Below are 19,652 nucleotides of genomic sequence, written 5' to 3'. Positions count from 1 at the left end.
ATATAATCATATTAAAAAAAAGTTCAGTTCCTAAGGTAACTATCTATGTATTTTTTTTTTCTGCAAAAAAATGTATTTGGGTAGTGTGTGGGAGGGAAAGAGTTAATGTTAAAGGGTGTGTCTTTCTATTAAAATGTATTTAGGTGTAATTTTACTATTTGGCCACAAGATGTCCTTGCGCATTATTTCCTTTTAGCGTACTATAACAGAACGTAAACAGGAAGTAACTCATGGACTTTGTTCAGTTTCAATGATTGTGGCATCTCATTGACATTCATTCTTCTCCTCGCTAATGGGCGGCGACAAGTACCCACATGGGAGCAAGCGGCCGCCTGCAGCCAATGATCTACATCCCTGGGACGTCAAATGACGTTTCCCAGGGCGTAGATATACTGCATTAGGTGCAGTAAGTGGTTAAACATTTACAAAGTAAGATGATAGTTTTACTGTCTCTAATCAGTGGCAGCCTATTAAGTGTCCCAGAGTTAGAAAAAAGGTCAATAGTTTAATTAATAATTTATCTCTCCCTTCCCTCAGAAGTTGTATTCTGCCAGGAAAACTTTTATGGCTGTAATTAGCTTATCAGTGATGATTACTCTATATTCCGACAAGGTTTTGACAAGACAGAAGCTGTAAAACAGCCTGGCTATTAATGTGTTTTGTACTGTACATACACATGTTTATCTCATCATGTCACATGACGTCTCGGATACACTTTAAGTGGTTGGTAAAAATCCTCCCCACACCCCTCCAAATTCCGCTGTCCATTGTCAGGATGTAGAAAGCGTGCTTCAGCATAGGTAACAATGTGCTGTGTGTCTTTATGTGCAGACGGTGTGGGGCGAGTATCAGGAACATCTGCGGCTGGACGATCCACATACAAGGGGCGTGTCCTATAAGCCTAACATCGTCCACAACGCTCTCAGAAGAACCTGTAAGCTCTGCTATTCATTTCATTATTCTAGATAAGGCCAGATGGTTTATCTCTGTATATTGCATTTGTATTATACCTTATGCAGGCTATTTTCACTTTTAGAACAATTAAGTTGGCGAATACAGGCGCTCTCCAGCACACAGGTGCACCCTTAAAGGACAACTGAAGTGAGAGGGATATGGAGGCTGCCATATACATATATTTCCTTTTAAGCAATGCCAGTTGCCTGGCAGCCCTGCTGATCCTCTGCCTCTAATACATTTAGCAACAGCCCCTGAACAAGCATGCAGCAGATCAGGTGTTTCTGACTTTATTGTCAGAACTAACAAGACTAGCTTCATGCTTGTTTCTGGTGTGTTATTCGGACACTACTGCAGCCAAATAGATCAGCAGCACAGCCAGGCAACTGGTACTGAATAACAGGAAATAAATATGGCTGCCTCCATATACCTCTCATTTCAGTTGTCCTTTAAAGTTAAACGCTGCCACAACAAAGGTGCTTATAGATATCCAACAAGCCCTCAGCACTTGGCAGTAACCTCAGTCTAAGATTCCCCACTCTGAACATCTGCTTCCTGCAGCCACCCCGTGCACAACAAGCCCTCAGCACTTAGCAGTAACCTCAGTCTGAGATTCCCCACTCTGAACATCCACTTCCTGCAACCACCCCGTGCACAACAAGCCCTCAGCACTTAGCAGTAACCTCAGTCTAAGATTCCCCACTCTGAACATCCGCTTCCTGCAGCCACCCCGTGCACAACAAGCCCTCAGCACTTAGCAGTAACCTCAGTCTGAGATTCCCCACTCTGAACATCCGCTTCCTGCTGCCACCCCGTGCACAACAAGTCCTCAGCACTTAGCAGTTATCCCAGTCTGAGATTCCCCACTCTGAACATCCGCTTCCTGCAGCCACCCCGTGCACAACAAGCCCTCAGCACTTAGCAGTAACCTCAGTCTGAGATTCCCCACTCTGAACATCCGCTTCCTGCAGCCACCCCGTGCACAACAAGCCCTCAGCACTTAGCAGTAACCTCAGTCTGAGATTCCCCACTCTGAACATCCGCATCCTGCAGCCACCCTGTGCACAGCAAGCCCTCAGCACTTAGCAGTAACCTCAGTCTGAGATTCCCCACTCTGAACATCTGCTTCCTGCAGCCACCCCGTGCACAACAAGCCCTCAGCACTTAGCAGTAACCTCAGTCTGAGATTCCCCTCTCTGAACATCTGCTTCCTGCAGCCACCCTGTGCACAGCAAGCCCTCAGCACTTAGCAGTAACCTCAGTCTGAGATTCCCCACTCTGAACATCCGCTTCCTGCAGCCACCCTGTGCACAGCAAGCCCTCAGCACTTAGCAGTAACCTCAGTCTGAGATTCCCCACTCTGAACATCCGCTTCCTGCAGCCACCCAGTGCACAACAAGCCCTCAGCACTTAGCAGTAACCTCAGTCTGAGATTCCCCACTCTGAACATCCGCTTCCTGCAGCCACCCTGTGCACAACAAGCCCTCAGCACTTAGCAGTAACCTCAGTCTGAGATTCCCCACTCTGAACATCTGCTTCCTGCAGCCACCCTGTGCACAACAAGCCCTCAGCACTTAGCAGTAACCTCAGTCTGAGATTCCTCACTCTGAACATCCGCTTCCTGCAGCCACCCAGTGCACAACAAGCCCTCAGCACTTAGCAGTAACCTCAGTCTGAGATTCCCCACTCTGAACATCCGCTTCCTGCAGCCACCCAGCGCACAACAAGCCCTCAGCACTTAGCAGTAACCTCAGTCTGAGATTCACCACTCTGAACATCCGCTTCCTGAAGCCACCCAGTGCACAACAAGCCCTCGGCACTTAGCAGTAACCTCAGTCTGAGATTCACCACTCTGAACATCCGCTTCCTGAAGCCACCCAGTGCACAACAAGCCCTCAGCACTTAGCAGTAACCTCAGTCTGAGATTCCCTACTCTGAACATCCGCTTCCTGTAGCCACCCCGTGCACAACAAGCCCTCAGCACTTAGCAGTAACCTCAGTCTGAGATTCCCCACTCAGAACATCCGCTTCCTGCAGCCACCCTGTGCACAGCAAGCCCTCAGCACTTAGCAGTAACCTCAGTCTGAGATTCCCCACTCAGAACATCCGCTTCCTGCAGCCACCTCCTGCAGCACAACAAGACTTACAGGCAGCCACCACCACAGACAAATCACTTGTTTTTCTTTAACAGAAATAATGTGATGATACTCGCCATAAAAGGTTATTTTACAAAGAACAGGATTCTGGGTAATATTAGCAGGTAGAATCACATTATTAGGATTCCAGACAGTTGTTTTAACCTTCTTCATCATGAAAGGTGAGGAGAAATCTATAATACTTTGCAAGTGTCTCTCTGCGTCCCACGTCCCTGTTTCAGTGCTTTTATTCTACTGCGCATGTGCTGCAGTGACAGCCATTGGGACAGGAACGCGAGGACTTGCCAGGGGACCAGGCGGGCGTGTGCACGAGCGTGGGGGGCATGTGCACTGACGTGGCGGTGACAGACCTAGAGCTCGTTTTTAAACGGGCTTAGGTCAACTAGTGACTGGATAAAAGTCCAGTTCTTAACCAGAGATGTGTATTTAGCTTTGGCCTCCTTAGTGGTTAATGAACAAAAAATCTCATGTATAGTTCTGAGCCTATGTACCTACATGTAGCTGTGTCTCTTGCAGCCCTGCCTGCCCGCTCAGCCTCTGTGGATGAGCCCAACTAGAGATGTGTGTTTAGCCTTTGCCTCCTCAGTGGCTGATGAACCATGAATCCCATGTATAGCATAGTTCTCAGCCGATGTACCTACATGTATCTGTGTCTCTTGCAGCCCTCCCAGCCCGCTCAGCCTCAGTGGATGAATCCAGACCGGAGCTTGTGTTCAGGTTGGCTGTAGGATCGCTGTCCATCTCCGTACTTCATATAGACCCCCTGCCACCCACAGAAGCCACCTCCAGCCCCAACCCACTGACCCCCCTGTCCCTGGGCTTCTTCAGCCGCATAGAGATGCTGGACCCTCAGGCCTTCACGCACGCGGAGTTTACCTCTCTACGGGACATATTCGCAGGAGCCTGCACCCATGACCACCTCAGGTACCTACTAACCTCCATGGGAAACATTGCTCCATTGTGTTCTGCATATAGAGGTGATGATGCCTGAAGACAGCCTCATTCTATTCATTTGTTTTGTTTCAGGGGATAGTAGGACACTGCTGTGTGTACGTGTGTGACGTGTGTGACGTGTGTGTGTGTGTGTGTGTGTGTGTGTGTGTGTGTGTGTGGTGTGTGTGTGTGTGCCTGTGTGTATGTGTGTGTGGTGTGTGTGTGTGTGCCTGTGTGTCTGTATGGTGTGTGTATGTGTGTGTATGTGTGTGTGTGTGTGTGACGTGTGTGTGTGGCGTGTGTGTGACGTGTGTGTGTGCCTGTGTATCTGTATGGTGTGTGTGTGTGTGTGTGTGTGTGTGTGTGTGTGTGTGTGTACGTGTGTGTGTGTGTGTGTGTGTGTGTGTGTGTACGTGTGTGTGTGTACAGTGTGTGTGTGTGTACAGTGTGTGTGTGTGTACAGTGTGTGTGTACAGTGTGTGTGTGTGTGTACAGTGTGTGTGTGTACAGTGTGTGTCGTGTGTGTGTGTGATTAAATTTAATAGTAGGCTCTGCTTTATAATTTGGGGAGGGGGAGATTCTGCCCAATTATATTCTTTGATGGAATGTTAGGCAGCTAAAAGGGGGAATGTTTAAAAGGGTGATTGCAATGCATATTATTGGGCCATATTTGATACCAGAAGATGGTAAAACAACTATGAAACTGCATGGTTGCCAAGGGGGGCCTCAAAAATATTCAGTCATCAAGCATGCCCTGACACCGAAAACCACATGAAGATAGCTGTACTTAAAGAGACTCTGTAACATTAAAAAGATCCCCTGGGGGGTACTCACCTCGGGTGGGGGAAGCCTCCGGATCCTAATGAGGCTTCCCAGGCCGTCCTCTGTCCCACGGGGGTCTCGCCGCAGCCCTCCGAACAGCCGGCGACTGTGCCGACTGTCAGTTCAATATTTACCTTTGCTGGCTCCAGCGGGGGCGCTGTGGCGACTTTCGGCACGGAAATAGACGGAAATACCCGATCTCCGTCGGGTCCGCTCTACTGCGCAGGCGCCAGAAACTTGCGCCTGCGCAGTAGAGCAGACCCGACGGCGATCGGTATTTCCGCCTACTTCGGCGCCGTCAGAGCGCCTGCGCAGGAGCCAGTAAGGTAAATATTACGTCACCGCTGCACGGAGGGCTGCAGCGAGACCCCTGACGGATGGAGGACGGCGTGGGAAGCCTCATTAGGATCCGGAGGCTTCCCCCATCCGAGGTGAGTACCCCCCAGGGGCCGTTTTGTCGTTACAGTTCCTCTTTAAAGAGACACTAAAGCGAAAAAAAAATGATGATATTATGATTTGTATGTGTAGTACAGCTAAGAAATAAAACATTAAGATCAGATACATCAGTCTAATTGTTTCCAGTACAGGAAGAGTTGAGAAACTCCAGTTGTTATCTCTATGCAAACAAGCCATTAAGCTCTCCGACTAAGTTAAGCTGGCCATACACTGGCCCGATTTGCGCCCGTTTCGACAGCAGATTCGATCACTGGGATCGAATCTGCTGCCAATCGTTAACGCTACACGCCGAATTTCGATCCATTCCGTCCGATCCCGTCGATCGCGCCGTGCGGAAAATAACCGTCGATCGCCCGCGGGTAAAGAGCGCATCGCTAGCGGCGTTCGAGTGCCCGACGACCGACGCAATAGAGCCCCATACATTACCTGCTCCACCGGCACGACTCCTGGGTCTCAGCTCTTCTTCTCCGTCTCCGCTCTGGTCTGGTCTCCGGCATGCTTCCCTTCTTCCTGTCCCGGCAGGAAGTTTAAACAGTAGAGGGCGCTCTACTGTTTAAACTTCCCCCAGACAGGAAGAAGTAAAGCATGCTGGACCTGGAGACCAGAGCGGAGAAGAAGAGCGGAGACCCGGGAGTCGTGCCGGCGGAGCAGGTAATGTATGCGGGATGGGGGGAAGCGGCGGCAGCACCACCACCACCACAGATTGTGAACGGTTTCAGGCTGAAATCGGGTCACAATCTGTTTGCAGTAAAGGCAGCCATACGATCCCTCTCTGATCAGATTCGATCAGATAGGGATCTGTCTGTTGGTCGAATCTGATGGCAAATCAACCAGTGTATGGCCACCTTTAGTCTTGGAGAGGGCTGTTATCTGACTTTTATTATCTTAACTGTAAGTGAACTGTTTACTTTTCCTCTGCCAGAGGAGAGGTCATTACTTCACAGACTGCTCTGAAAGACTCATTTTGAATGCTGAGTGTTGTGTAATCTGCACATATTATAGAATAATGCAATGTTAGAAAAAACACTATATACCTGAAAATAAAAGTATGAGAATATTTTCTTTGCTGCTAATCTTCTAGAAATTATTCATAGTACACAACCAATTCATTATATCATATATTTTTTTTCGCTTCAGTGTCTCTGTAGCTGATACCCCCTTTCCCAGGAGAAGTCTTTTTATCTTTTCTCAAATGGATCATAAGGGGGGGTCTGTATGGCTGATTTTGTGAGGAAACTCCTCCCACAGTGTGATGTCATGGCCATGGTCCTGACAGTTTCCTGTCTGTGAGCCTTGTTGCATTGTGGGAAATAACAGCCGTTTCTTTCTTTTCGCTTGATAGATTTCTCGGGACACATATGAAGATCTCCCATGAGCAGCGGCAGCGTTCCGGGTCGCGGAGTCTCAGCACAGATGTCTCTATTGGCCAGACGGAACTCCTAGAGTGCCTTTTCCCAAGCGATCCCCACTCTGTCCCCCCTCAGTACACAGAGGTAAGGGGCGGTGTGATGATGGCAAGCTGCATGGATGTCTCTCCACTGTTGTTCTGTAACATGTATGAAGCATGAGCAACTCTGGGGTACAAGGTCCCCAAACAATTGTAACTATTTTGGAACTGTAACCAAGGCTTGTACTTAATCCCACTCAGTAGCCGATACTGCCAGCCTATCGGATGACCGATTTGGTGAACATCGTCTAATGTATTGTATTTTCAGACAAAAGGCTGAACTGTGCGCTCGTCTGTTAGTTCTGCCTCCTGGCTGCCGCCCACAAACACCATTTAGGTGCTATAAAAGTGCAGCCAAATGGCAGCATTGTAACACCACGCGAATCAGCGCTTAGCATGTGGTAGGGTTACCATGTGGCAGAGGACCAAAACATGTCATGTCTGAGCACAGCTGTTGCCACGCGCTATGACTTCATGGGGGAGAGCCCTGTCCATTGCCGGTACAGAGCGCTAACAAACTCACAGCCGGTGCACGAGAGAAGCTGACAGGCGGTGGTGTTACCCGGCTGCAGAAAACGGTAACCTGTCATGTCTGAGCACAGCTGTGGCTACACTTGGCTGTGACTATTGTGAGGTGCCTGTACAGTGCCGGTACAGAGCGCTAACATCTTCCCCGCCGGTGCAGGAGAGCAACTGACAGGCGGTGGTGTTACTTGGCTGCAGAGAACCGCGACATGTCGTGTCTGAGCACAGCTGTGGCCACGCTCGAAAGTGACTCCATTGGGGGGGGCGCCAGTCCAGTTCCGGAACCAAGCGCTAACATCTTCTCGCTGGTGCAGGAGAGCAGCCGACAGGCGGTGGTGTTACTACATGGCAGAGAACCGTGACATGTTGTGTCTGAGTATAGCTGTGGCCACGCTCGGATATGACTACATTGGGGGGGGCGCCAGTCCAGCGCTACTACAGAGTGCTAACAAACTCCCCGCTGCTGCACGAGAGCAGGCAATGAGAGAAAGACAGCGACCTTACACTCAGTCTGTATGTTAGTATTTATGGATGTTCATGTAACATCCAATTTTGTTCGGTGGAAAAACAACTTAGGTTTTGAAAGCTTGCAAAAAAAACATCTACAATTCGTCATCAAAGGCATTACCTAAAGCAACTTTTATTAGGACAAAAAGAATGTTTGGTTTTGGATCTGCCATAGTACACCTCACCACCATGATTTTCTAAAGATGAGCATTAATTCTCGGCTATCAGTAGCATTTGATGCACAAACCTGCAGCCAGATGACTGCGTGCGGCAATATTACCTTTACTACTGCTGACTGCGTAGCACGTGTTGCCTAATTACTGTGACCCGTGTTATACAGTTAAGTTGCTATGCGTTGCCTGCACACAGTTATCCTTCCGCACTTTAGTACAACAGGCCCTTTGGACCGACAAGACCAAAGTGGCAATGTCTGGCCATACTGTATACCGACGTACAAACTGTGAAGCATGTCAGTGGAGGGAGGAGGATTTGGGCTTGTTTTTCATCCACGGGGCCTGGATGTCTTGCAGTCAGGGAGACCATCATGAACTCTGCTGTATAACCAATGTACTTTAGGGTCCAATATGAGGCCATCGGTGCAACAGATGAAGATTGACAGAAATTGGGTCATGCAGCAGGTCAATTGTCCTGCGTTTTGCAACCACTGCTAGTTGATTTCATGCAGTTATGTTTGCATGGTAACTGGCTAAATCCACCAGAAGGACAATGTAGGACAATGTTGCTCTGCTAGCTCGTGTAACTGTTTGTAATGTTTTTTTTCTGGACAGCCTGTTAATTATTGTTTTGTGTTTTGAAGCTGCTGAGGTTTGACCTGGATAAAGATGCGGACAGCCGGTCCTCGCCGTGCGTTCATCTGCATTATAAGCATTTAGAGAACAGAGGGCCCCAGGTGAGTGCGAGAGCAGTCTCTCTCTGTCATTGTACTGAACACTGCCAGCTACCAGACCAGGGTCATTGCATTCCACCTTGCATTTACATTTCATGCAAATAGCAGCCAGAAGCTGGGCATTTCACACGCACTTCCTGAAGAATTTAATTGGCTGAATTTTCTGGGGATTTTATGGCCGTTTCAACTGAACATTTGATTTTTGTGTCCTTGAAAACATTTCATCCATAGCTAAGAGGCTCCCTGAGTTCAGCTGAAGTTTGGGAATACTCGGGCATTTGTGTGTCAGCAGGGTTTGCATTTATCCACACAAATACATTCCTGGATATGTCTGAAATGAGAAGGACATGGAGGCTGCCATATGTATGTCCACTTATACGATGCAGATTTTCTGGTTGTCCTGCTGATCTTCTGCCTCTAATACTCTTAGCCACAGCCCCTGAACAAGCATGCAGCAGATCAGGTGCTCTGACTGAAGTCAGACTGGATTAGCTGCATGCTTGTTTCAGGGTGTGATTCAGACACTACTGCAGCCAAAGAGATCAGCAGGACTGCCAGGCAACTGGTATTGTGTAAAAGGAAATAAATATGGCAGCCTCCATACCCCTCTCACTTCAGGTGTCCTTTACCCTCATTTGAAGGGATGAATCAGTGTGGTTAGTGATGACATGTTTTCAAACATAAAGAAAACCTCCTTTTGAGCATCCCTTATATTTCTCTGGATGCTTCCTTATTGTAACATCAGCAGCTCATGGTTATTATTATTTAGTTTTTATATAGCACTGACCTCTTCCGCAGCGCTGTACAGAGTATATTGTCTTGTCACTTAAAGAGGAACTGTTGCGAAAATCTTAAAATTTAAAACACATACAAATAAGTACATTTCTTCTAAAGTAAAATAAGCCATAAATGACTTTTCTCCCATGTTGCTGTCACTTACAGTAAGTAGTAGAAATCTGACATTACCGACAGGTTTTGGACTAGCCCATCTTCTCATAGGGGAGTTCTCAGGGTTTTCTTTATTTTTAAAAGCACTTAGTGAATAGCAGTTGCTCCATCCAACTGCCAAAATAGTGTGCAGCGAGCAGGGAGGCTGGCCAGCATCTTTGTATAAATCTTTTTCAGGGAGTGTGTTTATAAAGAATAAAGGCCATGCTGAGAATCCCCTATGGAGAGATGGACTAGCCCAAAATCTGTCGGTAATGTCAGATTTCTACTACCTACTGTAAGTGACAGCAACATAGGAGAGAAGTAATTTATGGTTTATTTTACTCTGGAAGAAATGTACTTCTTATTTGTATGTGTTTTAAATTTTAAGATTTTCGCGTCAGTTCCTCTTTAACTGTCCCTCAGAGGGGCTCACAGTCTAATCCCTACCATAGTCCTATGTCTATGTATGTATTGTGTAGTGTATGTATCGTAGCTTAGGGATAATTAAGGCGGAAGCCAATTAACTTATCTGTATGTTTTTGGGTGTGGGAGGAAACTGGAGTGCCTGAAGGAAACCCACGCAGACATGGGAAGAACATACAAACTCCATGCAGATATTGCTCTGGCTGGGATTTGAACCGGGGGTGCTGCAAGGCAAGCGGGCTAATCACTACGCCACTGTGACTGGGCAGCACGGTGACTGGTCTCCTGCGCACAGACATGTACTTTGCCGTCTCTTTTTTTTCTCCTTAGGGCAGTTCTGGGCGTCTGAGCTCCGTCCCCCAGAGATCAGAGCTCCAGGTGCAGCTGACGTGTGCCTCCTGTGAGCTGGATGTCACCATTGTGGACAGATTAAACTCCTTGCTGCAAGTGCAGAAGCTGGGCTCCGTGGAGATGATGACGTCACACCTGTTCACCTCCTACAACAAACACATCAGCCTGGTGAGTCCACAGCTTCTGCATCCCATACAGGAACGGAACGGGGCGGCTTCTGACGCTCACATACAGGAAGAGGCGCGGCTTCTGACGCTCACATACAGGAAGAGGCGCGGCTTCTGACGCTCACATACAGGAAGAGGCGCGGCTTCTGACGCTCACATACAGGAAGAGGCGCGGCTTCTGACGCTCACATACAGGAAGAGGCGTGGCTTCTGTAGCTCACATACAGGAAGCAGGCAGATTAATTCTATAGAATTCCTGTGTCCATTAACCAGTTCACGTTCCAGGACATAGACTTTACATCCTGAATAGTCCTGGCAGTAGAGCAGTAGAATCCTACATCCTGGATTGAAGGCTGCCGCCTGCGCATGCACACTGTTTTGCAGCAATCATTCATATAAAATTACGGTATTTTTCAGACCATAAGAAGCACTTTTTCTCCCCCAAAAGTGGGGGGAAAGTCAGTGTATCTTATGATCCAAAGGTGTCCCCCTAGATTGTCCTTAACGTAATAAACAAATGTGTTTATCCTCCTACTCCTTAAAATGACTGCTATCATCATGTCACCACAGGTACACTTTAAACAAAAAAAAAAGTATATCTATTTCAATGTTATAAGTACAGTCATTAAAAAGTTATTGCTCTTTCAATAGTGACACAGCTGAAGTGTCAGAGTTGTCAGGAACAAGAAAGGAGCTATGCTCATCCTGCTAAGGGACCATGATTTTAAATGGAATAACAGGCACTGAGGGGAGTGATCAAATTTATGTATAAACAATCATTAACTGTCTGCACTCCTGACACTCACACCAAGCTGGAACACTAGCAGCATTAAAAATAACTAAGTTGCAAAATTATGCAATTGAAAAAAGGGGACGTTCGCTTCCAAAATGGATTGCATGCAATAGCATTGTGGACTAGACCCTTACACAGGGAGACCTCAACACTCGTGAAAGGGTCTAGTACACACTGCTATTGCATGCAATCCATTTTGGAAGCTAACGTCCCTTTTTTTCACTTGCATAATTTTGCAACCATGTTTTGAATGCTGCTACTGTTCCAGCTTGGTGTGAGTGTCAGGAGTGCAGAGCGTTAAGAATTGTCAGGAGTGTGAAGTGGTTTAAATAAACCTGACAGCAGATTCTGATATAAGGAAAGAGTGCTAGCTACTGCAGACAGGGATGCCCAATATCCTTTTCATATCCAGCCAGAGCCTATTCCAAAACCAGCTCAAAAGTAGCTGGGAGTCCAGGTTGGTCACAGCAATACTTTGCTGTAAAGCGAGGAAAAAGGCTGTGTGCAGCTTGGAATCAGTGTAGCAGTTACATCCATCATTCAGAGATCAGGTGTGCTTTTTAAACAGTTTTATGTGCTGCTGTTTCTATGTTAAAAGATAATCTTCTGCACTTCCCCTCAGGGGGAGACCTGAGCTACTGCACATAGTCTATTCTCAGACTCCGGGGTAAAGTGAAAGTAAATAATTTCATACACATTTTTTTCTAATCTACTGGGGCAAACCTGGTGGAGCAGAGAGAAAATTTTAATTGCAATTTCGCTTTAATGTTGTTAAAATATTTTTCCATGTGTTTCATATGACCAGCACAAAGACTTCCCTGAGGTTCTCCTGGATGATTCCCGCTCTCCGGTGCACACGCGGACCTCCGTGCTGGTATCCGCCCCCTCCCTCCACTTGGCGGTGCGTTTCCCCATCCCGGACCTGCGATCAGACCAGGAGCGGGGCCCCTGGTTCAAGAAATCCCTCCAGAAAGAAGTCCTACATTTGAGGTTCTCTGACATGGAGTTCAAGACGGAGATCTTCAGAGGCTCCTCCCCAGAACAGCTCAAACTGGAACTTACCTTTAAAGAAGTGACAGGTATGTTCGCCTGGCAGAGTTTCACTTCACTGATCGGGGCAAGAAGATATATGCACCGGCCCTTTAATGCATCGCAAGACATGTGCTGTATTGTGATGCCCTAGGACAGGGCTGTCAAACTCAAAGTGGGCCGAAATTAAACACTGGGACCAAGTCACGGGCCAACCTCAATATCTACTGGCCACCTCCCTCCCTTATAACGTTTCCTGTTGTCAAATGGCCCCCCTCCAATGCCTATACAGTTCCTTAGTGCTTAGTGCTTTCCCCCTACCTCCTCCATATGGCTTCCCTGGTGGTCTAGAGTGGGCCAAACATAATGCAAAGTGAGGAAACCACCTGAGGGCCAAATCTAATGGCTCTGAGGGCCAGATGTGGCCTGCAGGCCGGAGGTTGACATGTATGCCCTAGGAAGAGGAAAGCCTTTGGAACCTCCATAAGCTTCCCGTGTCCTTCTCATCCCACCACTGCTGCTCATCCGCAGGAAGCGGGCAGTGATTGGTCTACTGCCTCAATAGCAGGCAGTGATTGGTCTATTGCCTGATCTGCAGGCAGTGATTGGTCTATTTCCTAATCTGCAGGCAGTGATTGGTCTACCGCCTCATCAGCAGGCAGTGATTTGTCTACCGCCTCATCAGCAGGCAGTGATTGGTCTACCGCCTCATATGCAGGCAGTGATTGGTCTGCCGCCTCATCAGCAGGCAGTGATTGGTCTGCCGCCTCATCAGCAGGCAGTGATTGGTCTGCCGCCTCATCAGCAGGCAGTGATTGGTCTGCCGCCTCATCAGCAGGCAGTGATTGGTCTGCCGCCTCATCAGCAGGCAGTGATTGGTCTGCAGCCTCATCAGCAGGCAGTGATTGGTCTGCAGCCTCATCAGCAGGCAGTGATTGGTCTACCGCCTCATCAGCAGGCAGTGATTGGTCTACCGCCTCATCAGCAGGCAGTGATTGGTCTACCGCCTCATCAGCAGGCAGTGATTGGTCTACCACCTCATATGCAGGCAGTGATTGGTCTACCACCTCATATGCAGGCAGTGATTGGTCTACCGCCTCATATGCAGGCAGTGATTGGTCTGCCGCTTCATCAGCAGGCAGTGATTGGTCTGCCGCCTCATCAGCAGGCAGTGATTGGTCTACCGCCTCATCAGCAGGCAGTGATTGGTCTGCCGCCTCATCAGCAGGCAGTGATTGGTCTGCAGCCTCATCAGCAGGCAGTGATTGGTCTACCGCCTCATCAGCAGGCAGTGATTGGTCTACCGCCTCATCAGCAGGCAGTGATTGGTCTATTGCCTCATCAGCAGGCAGTGATTGGTCTATTGCCTCATCAGCAGGCAGTGATTGGTCTACCGCCTCATCAGCAGGCAGTGATTGGTCTACCGCCTCATATGCAGGCAGTGATTGGTCTACCGCCTCATATGCAGGCAGTGATTGGTCTGCCGCCTCATCAGCAGGCAGTGATTGGTCTGCCGCCTCATCAGCAGGCAGTGATTGGTCTACCGCCTCATCAGCAGGCAGTGATTGGTCTACCGCCTCATCAGCAGGCAGTGATTGGTCTACCGCCTCATCAGCAGGCAGTGATTGGTCTACCGCCTCTTCAGCAGGAAGCAGGCAGTGATTGGTCTACCGCCTCATCAGCAGGCAGTGATTGGTCTACCGCCTCATATGCAGGCAGTGATTGGTCTACCGCCTCATATGCAGGCAGTGATTGGTCTGCCGCTTCATCAGCAGGCAGTGATTGGTCTGCCGCCCCATCAGCAGGCAGTGATTGGTCTACCGCCTCATCAGCAGGCAGTGATTGGGCTACCGCCTCATCAGCAGGCAGTGATTGGTCTACCGCCTCATCAGCAGGCAGTGATTGGTCTGCCGCCTCATCAGCAGGCAGTGATTGGTCTGCCGCCTCATCAGCAGGCAGAGATTGGTCTGCCGCCTCATCAGCAGGCAGTGATTGGTCTGCCGCCTCATTAGCAGGCAGTGATTGGTCTGCAGCCTCATCAGCAGGCAGTGATTGGTCTGCAGCCTCATCAGCAGGCAGTGATTGGTCTACCGCCTCATCAGCAGGCAGTGATTGGTCTACCGCCTCATCAGCAGGCAGTGATTGGTCTATTGCCTCATCAGCAGGCAGTGATTGGTCTACCACCTCATATGCAGGCAGTGATTGGTCTACCACCTCATATGCAGGCAGTGATTGGTCTACCGCCTCATATGCAGGCAGTGATTGGTCTGCCGCTTCATCAGCAGGCAGTGATTGGTCTGCCGCCTCATCAGCAGGCAGTGATTGGTCTACCGCCTCATCAGCAGGCAGTGATTGGTCTGCCGCCTCATCAGCAGGCAGTGATTGGTCTGCAGCCTCATCAGCAGGCAGTGATTGGTCTACCGCCTCATCAGCAGGCAGTGATTGGTCTACCGCCTCATCAGCAGGCAGTGATTGGTCTATTGCCTCATCAGCAGGCAGTGATTGGTCTACCGCCTCATCAGCAGGCAGTGATTGGTCTACCGCCTCATATGCAGGCAGTGATTGGTCTACCGCCTCATATGCAGGCAGTGATTGGTCTGCCGCTTCATCAGCAGGCAGTGATTGGTCTGCCGCCTCATCAGCAGGCAGTGATTGGTCTGCCGCCTCATCAGCAGGCAGTGATTGGTCTACCGCCTCATCAGCAGGCAGTGATTGGTCTACCGCCTCATCAGCAGGCAGTGATTGGTCTACCGCCTCATCAGCAGGCAGTGATTGGTCTACCGCCTCATCAGCAGGCAGTGATTGGTCTACCGCCTCATCAGCAGGCAGTGATTGGTCTACCGCCTCTTCAGCAGGAAGCAGGCAGTGATTGGTCTACCGCCTCATCAGCAGGCAGTGATTGGGCTACCGCCTCATCAGCAGGCAGTGATTGGGCTACCGCCTCATCAGCAGGCAGTGATTGGTCTGCCGCCTCATCAGCAGGCAGTGATTGGTCTGCCGCCTCATCAGCAGGCAGTGATTGGTCTGCCGCCTCATCAGCAGGCAGTGATTGGTCTGCCGCCTCATCAGCAGGCAGTGATTGGTCTGCCGCCTCATCAGCAGGCAGTGATTGGTCTGCCGCCTCATCAGCAGGCAGTGATTGGTCTGCCGCCTCATCAGCAGGCAGTGATTGGTCTGCCGCCTCATCAGCAGGCAGTGATTGGTCTGCCGCCTCATCAGCAGGCAGTGATTGGTCTGCCGCCTCATCAGCAGGCAGTGATTGGTCTGCCGCCTCCTCAGCAGGCAGCGATTGGTCTACCACTTCCTCAGCAGGCAGTGATTGGTCTACCGCCTCTTCAACAGGAAGCAGACAGTGATTGGTCTATCCTCTTTATGTCTTCTCCAGGGGGCTTCCAGGAGGACAGCGTTGGGCCAGAGTTCCAGTTCCTCAAGGTGGTGAAGAAGAGCAATGATGTGGACGGAGACATGACCACGTCTGACAACTTTGACTGGCCAAGGTTTATACACTGTATAAATGCTGATCTAGGAATTAACTGCTTGTCGCTTTGCCGTGTTTCACCTGTTCAGATGCAGCATCTCCCGACTTGTTTCATCTCTGTTGTGTTTGTTAAAGTGAACCTAAAGTCACTTAAAAAAAACGAGATTAACTCACCTGGGGCTTCCCTCAGCCCCCTGCAGACGATCGGTGCCCTCGCAGCTCCGCTCCGATGTCCCAGGACCCGCCGGCGAGCACTTCCGGTTTGGCCGTCACCGGCCGACAGGGATGGGAACGCGAGTGATTGTTCGCGTTCCCAGCCTGTATATCGCCCCCTATGCTGCTATTGCGGCCAGGAGGGAACGCAAACAATCACTCGCGTTCCCATCCCTGTCGGCCGGTGACGGCCAAACCGGAAGTGCTCGCCGGCGGGTCCTGGGACATCGGAGCGGAGCTGCGAGGGCACCGATCGTCTGCAGGGGGCTGAGGGAAGCCCCAGGTGAGTTAATCCTCGTTTTTTTTAAGTGACTTTAGGTTCACTTTAAAGGGGAACTCTAGTCACTCACCCACCCTTACTTTTTTTAGGCGCAATCTGAAAACTCACCTCTTCAAGCAAGCATACTCTCCTACCTAGGACCCCGCCCACTAACCACCATCTCTACCACTCCACACACAGCTTCCCTTTACCTACTGTCCTATCCCTTAAATGTTTCGACTGTAAGGCCTTTGGGCAAGGCTCTCTTCCCCTTTCTGTCTCAATGCTGTGTAATGGGTGTTCATATCCCCCACGTTTTGTAAAAACATGTAGGTAATTTGTTCACTGTATTAGCTGTTATACCCTCTTGTCATGTATCAAGTGTTGTATTGTATACGCTGTATTGTTATACCCTGTATGCTATTATACAGTGCCACGGAAGGTGCTGGCGCGATATAAATCAATAATAATAACTCTAGTCTTGTTAAGAAAAGCTCAAAGCAGGGGGTGTAACAATAACCCCTATGACCCTTGTTGTCCCTCCTCACTCCTCTTCAGTGTACAAGCGCTATGCGGCTACAGAGGGAAAGACCCTGGTGAGCTAGTAGACAAAAGAGGGAAACGGAGAGCCCCTGATGCTGTAATATGTTACAAAATGTTCAATATCAGTTATTGCCGATTAATTATACTCACCAACAAGTGTCCCCACTCAGGCAACCACTGGGATAGCAGGTGGGGGGAGCTTTGGCTTGGCCCCACTCAGGTTTAAGAAGTCGCTCTCTGTAGATAGGGAAGGGGATAAACACCCCTCCACCAAGGATGGACAATCATAACACAGCAGACTTGCACAGCGGCACCAAAACAATAAAAACAACTTTTGCTTAAAATTATATAAAATGGGATGTAGTGGTGGACTTCCCTCCCTAGAAGAAGACCCTAAAAATCTATTTTAGTTCAATAAAAAAAAAAACTTTATACGACTACAATGCAATGTGTTTCGCAGGCACAATCCTCATTCATCAGGCAAGGGAGCAACTAGATCAGGAAAGCATGAAGCCAAGTGCCTCTGTGTGACATTGACAGCCGATAGGACGCCAATCTGTGTGTCGCACAGAGGCGCTTGGTTTCATACATACCTGATCTAATTTCTCCCTTCACCCCCTTGGCGGTATAATTCTTTCTGGATTTAAGGGAGTAAAAGCGGTGCAACTTTTTTTTTTAGACCCTAAAACCTGGAAAAAATCATGCTGCCAAGGAGATTTGTCGCAGTCTAAGAATCGCTCACCTCCCTGGGCTCCAGCGCTGCAGTTATGCCTCCATCCTCTGGGTGGCGCTGAAACTCTAAAGTGAAATTGCCGGCTGTCGTCATGACGACAGCCAGCAATCTCACCAGGAGGAAGCAGAGCTCCGGAGGAGAGGAAGAAGAATGGCGGCTGACGTCGGGATCCCCCAGGAGGTATTTAGAGACGCCTGCTGCGCGCTATACTCTGCACACAGCCTCCGGCAGCTACCCCGAGCTGAGGTCAGGATTACCACTCTTAGCTGCGGTTTTCAGCCCCAATCCTAGCTCGGGATTACGGCCAAGGAGGTTATTTGCCTGATGAAGCTGGATTGTGCCTGTGAAACTTGTACAAGTCTGCTGCAGAGATAATAGTTTGGGTGATTCCGTTGCTGACGTGCTGTTAAGGTCTATGCTCTGGGCTGTCTTGCTGATCCTGCCCTCACTGTATTCACGTGCAGCCATTTAGCTGATGTTGATAGTATATTGGCAGTATTTTTCCCTCTGTAATACTTTGTGTTTTCCCGTCCTTGAAGGATTGTGCTGAAGATGAACCCGGTGGCGGTGCATTCCATTCTGGAGCGGGTGGCAGCGGAGGAGGATGATGAGGGGGATGGGCACTTCCATGAGGACGAGGAAGGAACTTCTCACTCCCTGAAGGACGTCTGTGACTTCAAACGCCCGGAGCCCTCGCCCTTCTCCTCCCGCAGAGTCATGTTCGAGAATGAGGAGGTGTGTCAGACTCGGTGCTGCTCCCCAGTGGTGAACATGGGTCATTACGCACTGGCCAGAACAGAGTAGGGCAGGAGTACACCCTGCTGTATGGACTCCACAACAGTACACCATGCAATATGGGGCACTAGAGGAGTAGAAGACTTCTTCTTGTGCTCAGTTACTGGCTTTTAATTGTTATTGAGAATAAAACTGCTCAAAAACTGACTGGGTGCAGCTGAAATTTTGATGTAATTACACAGGTGTCTTCCCAGGGAGTTATATTACTGCAGCTCGATGTCGCCTGACCGTGAAATCATGTGACCAGCCCAGTCATTAAAAGGACCCGATCACCACATAAGGCAATTATACAAAATGCACTTCCCAATAAGGAGGCTATGTGAATACTGTGGGCAGCGTGCATATACTTACCTCCCCCCATGTATATTATGGCCTCCATCTTCTGTGTCCCCAAGCTGCAGACCCAGAGGTTGGAATACTGGGGGCAACGTGCATATACTTACCTCCCCCCATGTATATTATGGCCTCCATCTTCTGTGTCCCCAAGCTGCAGACCCAGAGGTTGGAATACTGGGGGCAACGTGCATATACTTACCTCCCCCCATGTATATTATGGCCTCCATCTTCTGTGTCCCCAAGCTGCAGACCCAGAGGTTGGAATACTGTGGGCAGCGTGCATATACTTACCTCCCCCCATGTATATTATGGCCTCCATTTTCTGTGTCCCCAAGCTGCAGACCCAGAGGTTGGAATACTGTGGGCAGCGTGCATATACTTACCTCCCCCCATGTATATTATGGCCTCCATTTTCTGTGTCCCCAAGCTGCAGACCCAGAGGTTGGAATACTGGGGGGCAATGTAGAATGCCCTCCTTACAGCCGCCGCAGTGCATGCCCGGAGCTCTGTTCATGGGATTACATCTCCTGGTTGGAGCAGCCCACCATAGGTCGGGAAATAAATGCTGCCCACCCCAAAAGCCCACTTATTTATGAACCTTCCTTAGGGGGCGGATCGTTTTATGTATTGCTCTTAGGAGCTCCCAGGTGCTCATCTGCTGTTAAAATGGGGAACTCTTTAGTAATAATTACATAAAGATAAATCAAAATAAATGTGACTGTTGCACACATTTTTAGCCACTGGTCTACTTTAGGAGACCCAGCAGGAAACCTCATAGGGAAATTCTACTGACATGACTGGGTGGGCAGCACCCTCTCCAACTGCTAGGATTCACACTATTTAGCCAATCACAATGCTCTGGGCTGTAGGGGGCGCTGCGATTGGAAAACTGTTC

General features: G+C 49.3%; 1 protein-coding gene across 3 annotated transcripts in view; it reads left to right on the top strand.

Moving 5' to 3' along the window:
* ATG2B (autophagy related 2B) overlaps positions 1 to 19,652 on the top strand; it is a 131,727-nt gene that overhangs the window by 38,716 nt on the left and 73,359 nt on the right. For all 3 annotated transcript variants that reach the window (XM_068254784.1, XM_068254783.1, XM_068254785.1), the window contains exons 10-17: positions 832 to 934; positions 3,773 to 4,034; positions 6,664 to 6,814; positions 8,618 to 8,710; positions 10,391 to 10,579; positions 12,177 to 12,450; positions 15,786 to 15,897; positions 18,166 to 18,361. In XM_068254784.1, coding sequence (XP_068110885.1) covers positions 832 to 934; positions 3,773 to 4,034; positions 6,664 to 6,814; positions 8,618 to 8,710; positions 10,391 to 10,579; positions 12,177 to 12,450; positions 15,786 to 15,897; positions 18,166 to 18,361 — 1,380 coding nt within the window. The remainder of the gene's footprint in view (positions 1 to 831; positions 935 to 3,772; positions 4,035 to 6,663; positions 6,815 to 8,617; positions 8,711 to 10,390; positions 10,580 to 12,176; positions 12,451 to 15,785; positions 15,898 to 18,165; positions 18,362 to 19,652) is intronic.

The sequence above is a fragment of the Hyperolius riggenbachi genome, chromosome 9 (genome assembly GCF_040937935.1).
Source record: "Hyperolius riggenbachi isolate aHypRig1 chromosome 9, aHypRig1.pri, whole genome shotgun sequence".
NCBI lineage: Eukaryota > Metazoa > Chordata > Amphibia > Anura > Hyperoliidae > Hyperolius > Hyperolius riggenbachi.
The sequence above is the reverse complement of the archived record's forward strand: the minus strand, read 5'-3'. Positions and strand labels throughout refer to the sequence as shown.